This window comes from Magnolia sinica, chromosome 1 (genome assembly GCF_029962835.1).
Source record: "Magnolia sinica isolate HGM2019 chromosome 1, MsV1, whole genome shotgun sequence".
In the NCBI taxonomy this organism is placed as follows: Eukaryota; Viridiplantae; Streptophyta; class Magnoliopsida; order Magnoliales; family Magnoliaceae; genus Magnolia; species Magnolia sinica.
Window position 1 is genome coordinate 116,166,599 of NC_080573.1, and position 7,863 is coordinate 116,174,461.

A 7,863-nucleotide genomic window follows, 5' to 3' on the forward strand; every position below is an offset into this window, starting at 1 on the left:
GCCTGCCAATATAGGGCCCGACTCATCGATAGTGGACCCATTCCTCAAGCTGGTCACACTCAACCAAGATATTGTCCCCTCACTCAAATGGGTAAGGTCATACCCTCTTCCAACCGACTACGACACGGTGGGAGACGCGGCCTACTGGTATACGGCCATCATGCGCTCATATATATCAACTCGGTCTAGATGTTAGGGCATCATCTAGTACCAAGAGGGTTTAGAAATTTTCACCCAGGGTTATCTATGGCAGCCCGATGCTAATAACAGATTTTCGGTGTCTCATCTAGCTATCCACGATATACCTGTGGAGGCTACGGCCCTGATGTCGATAGGGCGTATAGTAATCACAACACACAATATAAGGTGCATGAGTCATACAATCCAGTCATGCATTAATCCTACGCATACCGTGCGCTCATGTGAGATAACATCCGCCTATCAAGGAGTCTCATAACAACCTGCTCAATGACATATGCAATGGTCAACCACATCTCATAACAAACATGTAGATGATGCATATGGGTATGTGTCATGATGTTATGCTGTCACATACTTATAATCGGTATCAATAATTGGCATCGACAGTCGACCTCGACAATGTGGACATTTAACAAACATTGCCCCCAAGGAATGACCCACATAGAGCTTAACATATAGTGGACTCATGGCCTCACACAATGGCCTAATATACAACACCATAGGCCTTACTCAAGAGCTTAATACACATCATGATGGGCCTCTCTCATCGGCCTAATATACATCACAACGAGCTCCATCACCTAACCCTCAAATGCACCACAATGGGCCTCATCACATAGGCCTTATATGCATCAAGCCAAGGCTGAATGCTCATCATAATGGGCCTCAAATACGGGCTGCATATACATCACATTGGGCCTCGACAATCGGCCTCGATATCCAACATCGACAATCGGCCTTGACAATTGGAATTAACCTCGATAATTGACCTCGACAATCGGCCTAAACAATCAGAATCGGCCTCGATAATTGGAATCAGTATCGACAATCGAAATTGAAATCGGCCTCAACAATCGGAATTGGCTTCAACAATCGGCCTCGACAATCAGAATCGGCCTCGATAATCAGAATCGGCCTCGATAATCGGAATCGGCCTCAATAAGTAATCGATCTTGACACAAGGTGGGGTCCATAAATGGACGACCGATGATGGTCCAAGCAACATCAATGGGGCTTAATAATTTGGGTTAACCCACTAAAGAATGATGAGAATGGGTCTAACCAGGTCTAAGGAAAGGTCACAATGTGGATATTTAACCATCACTGCCCATCAATGTGGACATTCAGCCAACATTGCTTCCAAGGAGTGGCCCACATAGAGTCAAACATATAGTGGGCCCATGGCCTCACACAAGTGCCTCATACACAACATAATGGGCCACATATAATCTCAATAGGCCTCATACAATCACGATGGGCCGCATCACAATGGGCTTCATATACAACACATCGGGCCTCATCATATGGGCCTTATATACAACTTATCGGGCCTCATCAAATGGGTCATAAATACATGACATTGGGCCTCATCAATGGGCCATAAATACATAACATTGGGCCATACCACATGGGCCTCAAATACATCACAATGGGTCACAACCCATGGGCCTCCAACACGTCACAATGGGCCTCATATCTAGGCCACAATTACATTACATTGGGTCATATCATGTGGCCTCTCATACATCATAATCGATCACATCCCATGGGCCTCAAACACAACAAGTGGGCTGCATCAATGGGCCGCACCAATGGACCTCATATACACAACAGGTGGGCTCTGCACATGGGCCTCAAATACATAACATGTGGGCCCTACACATGGGTCTCATATGCATCAAATGGGCCACGCGTTTGGGCCTCGAATAAATCAAATGGGCCACGCGTCATGGGCCTAATACATATCACAATGGGCCTTACCCATTGGCCACGAATACATCACAATGGGCCTTGCCCATAAGCCTCGAATACATCATAATGGGCCTTGCTCATGGGCCTCTGATTCAAGCAGGTGGGCCCCATCATATGGACCTTAAATACAGGGTAGGTGGGCCCTATCACATGGGCCTCAAATACAAGGCAAATGGGCCCTATCATATAGGCCTCAAAATATACATCATGATGGGCCTCACGAATGGGCCACACAATGGGCCTCAAGTGAGCTTGGACCACACCAAAAATCATTTCCATAGTTGTAGGTGTAACATGTGTATCACTGTACCCTATCATTCCATGGGGCACATGGCCCACTAACGATGATCAACACTGTCCAAACATTGTCCAGGTAAATCAGCACCATCCAAATATTGTCTATGTAAATCAACACCATCCAAACATTATTTATGTAAATCAACACCATCCAAACATTGTCCAGCACCATCCAGCACTGTTTGGATGGTGTGAAGGAAACAAATACTTCAGATGGACAATTTGGATCCAACACACCTCATCTGTGGGTCCCACGTACAGCAGCTGTATAGCTGGTGAGACACCCAGCCAATCCGTTTCCACTGTAAGTGGGTCCCACGTGGGGCCACCATAATGTTTATTCTCCATCCCATCTGTTCATAGGGTCACAAAGACCTGAATAAGAAGAAAAACAAATTTCATATCGATCCAAAACTTCTGTGACCCAAAAAGGGCTCAATGGTAGACGTTCAATCTTCCGTTGATTTTTGGTGGTGTGGACCACCTGAGTTCCGTGTATGGCTGATTTTTGGGGTGACTTGCTGATAAAAGGGGACCCATCAAATGCACGGTGTTGATGTTCAACACACATCATGGTGGAGCCTGAGGTGAGGCCCACTAACCTTGCGCCAACCCAAGCAGCGAACGTTGCTTGCTGTCAGCTTGTTGCAGCGTCCTCTAGACGCTGATAGGAACAACGTCTGCTGTTTTGTATTTTTTTGTTTATCTGAAGTTTTTCATTGTTGGGGCCCACATCAAGAGGATCCAGTCCATCGGCTGGGTTCCCAGGCTTGTGACGGGTCTAAGAAGCTCAATATTGGATATATTTTGATGCATAGAAACATCGCAGTGGGCCCTAATAATTTTCACTATTAAAATAATGTTTTAAATGGTGCGGCCTACCAGAGTTTCGGATTAAGTTCATTTTTCGACTCAATGCCTAAAATGTGCTGGGAAATTGGATGGACGGTGTGGATCAGATATATACATCAAGGTGGGGTCCACATCCAGTGGACTGGCAACATGGATGAATCACTTAGATCAGCGGGTTCCACCATCGATGACCGGATGGTGGGCAGTGTGGATATTCACATACATTACGTGGGCTCCACTGTCCCTTGTAGGACGAAGGGCAACATGGACAAAACGCATACATCAGGTGGGGACTGCGTAGCACGTGGCCCACTTGATATGAATCAAGTTGATATTTGTATTTCCCTTCATCAGGGTCTATCCAAAATGGACGGCCAAGGTGGGTTGTCTGCTGGACGTCAGTAAGGTGGGCCTAACATTTGGATGGCATGGATATAATACACACTTTATGGTGGGGTGTATTAGGGTGGACCACACACATCAAGAGAGAGAGAGAGAGAGAAAGAGAGAGAGAGAAGACGAGCGGTAATGGAGGGACCCCGCCACTATGGGTCCCTCTTTGATATAAAGCATACATCAAGATGGGTCCCACCATGTGGGCCCTCAAATCACAAAAAAATTAAATCATAAAATCACCCACCTTTGATCTTCTCTTCCTTCTTCCACCAATGCGACCTAGAGCTCCAAGGGGTGTGATTCAACGGTCAAGATGAACTTTGGATGGTGGAGATGGGAGGTAGGAAGGTGGGCTATACTAGTCTCATGGAAGCTTGGACGATTGCTCTCATGGGTGTTGTTTGAAAATAGAAAGAGAGAATAAGAGAGAGAGAGGTGATGGGAGAGAAATGATGAGAGAGGGATGGTGAGTGATAGATGGATGTACTTTGTTGTAAGAGGAAGTTAACTTTGGGGAGGGTGGTTGTACTTGGGGATGGGTGTGAGTGATGGGAGTAATGTGTACTTGATTGATGTGATTGATGGGACATCCTCTTTGGATTTGCAACGTGCAGCGTTTTCCTCGAACTGAACGCGGGCCCATATCTTTTGACCTGGGTATCGCTTCAGTGCCCGAGACGCGGCGACGGCGTGGTCACAAGAATACAAGTTTCAAGTCGAGCTGACTCTGATATACGGGACATGACTTAGGATCATGCGCAAATGCTGATAACAGATCTCGGGTCACCGGAATTCGACCGGGAGGACCGCGGAAGCCTCACATGGGCAATCTTGTTTTATCTCCCTCCTTTCGGGTCGCCGGAATAACAGATACGGGCTAGGATACAGGTCTCACAGGGGCCACAGCTCAAGTCACTCACATGGGCAATCTTGTTTTATCTCCCTCCTTTCAGCTCATTAATGTGTTATTTGTCCTTAGTTTTCAATATAGTCTTATTTATGTTAGCCAGCTTACCAAAAGCCACCTCTTGTATTGTTTTTTTCACTCCATCTCTTTGCATTTTTTAGGACCAACACACGAGGAAGTTGATTTAAATGGGTGAGGAATGTGGAGGTCTATATCACCTTCGAGCCCCGGGCCCCATTGTTCTTCACACCGACTCTACCACTCACCCCTGATGACATTTTCGTTTAGACCATCCTTCACTTTCTTGTACCCCGAAAGATCCTTCTAATTTGAATAAAGATTCTCATTATGATATTTGTATTCATGCTAAAAATACTCATTTACCTTTTTCATTGGTTGAAAATAAAGGTGTTAATCCTTTTAATCGTATTTACTGTGATATATGGGGTGGCTATGCCACACCTTCTCATTCTAGTGCATATTATTTTCTTACTATTATAGACGATTATTCTCGTGTCACTTGGGTTTATCTCATGAAATTTAAATCAGACACTTTTTCTTGTCACACAATTTTTTCATGATAAAAACCTAATTCCATTTTGACATAAAATGAATTCGCATCGATAATGGTCAGGAATTTTTAACTCATCACCTACAAAACTTCTTTTCTGATCATGGTATACTTCATAAGCATACTTGTGTTGAAACTCCTCAACAAAATGGTGTTGTCAATCAAAAACACGGTCACCTCTTAAATGTTGCTTGTTGTTTACGTTTTCAAGCTTATTTACCTATCTCTTTTTGGGGTGAATGCATTCTAACTGCTATATAATTGATTAATCGTACCCCGTCAGTCTCTCTACATCATAAAACTCCATATGAACTTCTTTTTCATACAGCCCCCACTTATGCACATTTTCGTGTTTTTGGTTGTCTATGCTATGCACATACTTTGAACATTCATAGTGATAAATTTTCACCACGTGCCTCCCCTTACAATTTTCTTAATTATTCTCTTAGTCACTTTACCTATCGTGTATATAGCATAGAAACCAAGAAAATTTTTTCTTCACGAGATGTTCGGTTTGTTGAGTCTGTCTTTCCTTATGCTAACCCTACAACTTATAACCTCACGGACACCCCACCACTGTCCCTACTGTCTCTATCGACCCTGCCCATATCTTTCCTGCACTTCCTCCCCAAGCGCATCTTCCTAACCCCATAGATCATCCCAGGAATAGCCCTTTTCTTGAACCCGTTGAACCTAGCCTTCCCACTTCCTCCTTTCGGCCACACCGCCAGATTATTCGTCCTTCATACTTTCAAGACTATATCTGCTCAGACTTCCCAGAGCCTTCACGTTCCACTCCCGATCCACAGACTTTCTCAGGTACGATTCATTCTTTACATAATTTTCTCTCTTATCATTTTTTTAGTCCTAACCACTTTGCTTTTCTCACCTCTGTTTCCAAAAATGTTCATGATCCTCACCTTTACTCTCAAGTTGTTCTTGTTCCTCACTAGCGGGCTAATATGGCTGATGAAATCAAAGCCCTAGAAGCCAATCATGCCTAGACTCTCGAACCCCTTCCTCCCAACAAAAAACTCATTGGTTGTAAGTGAGTTTACAAAGCCAAACTTAGGGCTGATGGATCCATCGAACATCACAAAGCTTAGTTGGTTGCCAAGGGTTACACCTAGGTAGAAGGTTTGGATTATTATGATACTTTTTCTCCAGTTGCTAAACTTATTACACTTCGCTGTCTTCTTACTATAGCTAAAGCTAAAAGTTAGTTTTTACACCAATTGGATGTTCACAATGCCTTCCTTCATGGTGATCTTGATGAATAAGTATACATGCATCCACCTTCTGGTTATTGCCTTCAGGGGGAGAAGCGTTTCTTTCGCTTGCACAAATCTTTATATGGTCTTAAACAATCTTCTCGCCAATGGTACTCCAAACTGTCTCATGTTCTTACCTTGACAGGTTTTATCAATCTAATGTTGATCATAGTCTCTTCACTAAGACTACGGGCACCATGTTCACTGCCATCCTGATCTATGTTGATGACATTTTTGTTACTGGCAACGACCTACCAACCATCACTGCTCTCAAGAACCACTTGGGTACTGCATTCGGTACTGCATTCATGATCAAAGACCTAGGGAATCTGAAATATTTTCTTGGCATTTAAATAGCACGGTCACCTGCTGAAATTTTTTTAACCAACGTAAATACATTCTAGACATTCTCTCTGATGCTGGTCAACTTGGTTCTCGCCCTGCTTACTTTCCTATGGAGCGGCATCTTAAACTCAATGACAGTGATGGTACCCCTCTTGTTGATCCAGCCTTTTACTGTCGCTTGATTGGTCATCTCATCTTCCTGACCATTTCAAGTCCAGATATTACTTACACAGTCAATCTTTTGATCCAATTTATGCATGCTCCTCATGAGCCCCACCAGCAAGCTGCCCTTCAGTTACTTCAGTATTTGAAGACCACTCCCGGTTATGGCTTATTTTTCTCTTCAGCTTATAGTTTCCAATTATCTGCCTATTGTGACTCTGACTGGGCCAGTTGCTTTATGACTCGTCGATCCACCACTGGCTTTGTTGTCAAACTTGGCGATAGCCCCATCTCTTGGCATACCAAGAAACAATCCACTGTATCTCGCTCTTCTACTGAAGCTGAATATCATGCCATAGCCAATACCTCTTGTGAGATTAAATGGCTACAATTTATTCTTCGTGATTGTTAAGGGTCAAATATTGCATATCAGACCCATTTATTGCATGGATTTACAAGCATGATACCGTTTAATAGCCTGATTTAATTGTATTTGTGATGCAGAGTATATTTACAAGCATGAACTGAAAAAGGGTGCTTAAACCATGGATTTGACGCTCTGATGACACCCAAGGCAAGGGACGGACTCCAGGGGACCAAGATCGATGGAATTACACACCAGGGATCCGAGGAAATCAAGCCATTCACGTTAAAGAGGCCCGAAATTGGTGAAAAATGCAAGATCACATAGTTCCCGCCATCTGATTGGCTCGAAACTCCATATATGGCCTGAAGACCTTAAATAAGCCGTACAAATCAAAAATCAGCCATTAGATCACCGTGGAAGTGGCCAAACGGATAGATCAGCCCCTTAAATCCTTAAGTGGGGCCCACCTGATATCTGGATACTCTCCATTTTTGGTCTCAACTGTTTAAATGAGCTGGCCAAATGGATAGACGAAGCGGATTTCTCACAAACATCTCTGAGGGACCCATACATGCAGTGCAAGTGCAAGGAACGCAAGTGCACGGGGCGTGCACCAAACATCCTCAAAGTCGGTCAGCGCACGCTGACCGACGTCTCCTTCTCCAAATCAAAAACGGACACAGCGTCCTTGCGCCGTCCGTCGGTTCCATGCAGTGGGGCCCATTCCTCATCAAAATTATCA

At 44.2% G+C, this 7,863-nt stretch overlaps 1 protein-coding gene across 1 annotated transcript; it reads left to right on the forward strand.

Annotated features, from left to right (window-relative positions):
- The first annotated feature begins 6,354 nt into the window (after positions 1-6,354).
- Positions 6,355-7,166, forward strand: LOC131248542 (uncharacterized mitochondrial protein AtMg00810-like). Its single transcript, XM_058248865.1, has 2 exons — positions 6,355-6,544; positions 6,652-7,166. Exons 1-2 carry the CDS (start codon positions 6,355-6,357, stop codon positions 7,164-7,166), a joined length of 705 nt encoding a protein of 234 aa, XP_058104848.1.
- Positions 7,167-7,863: the final 697 nt, after the last annotated feature.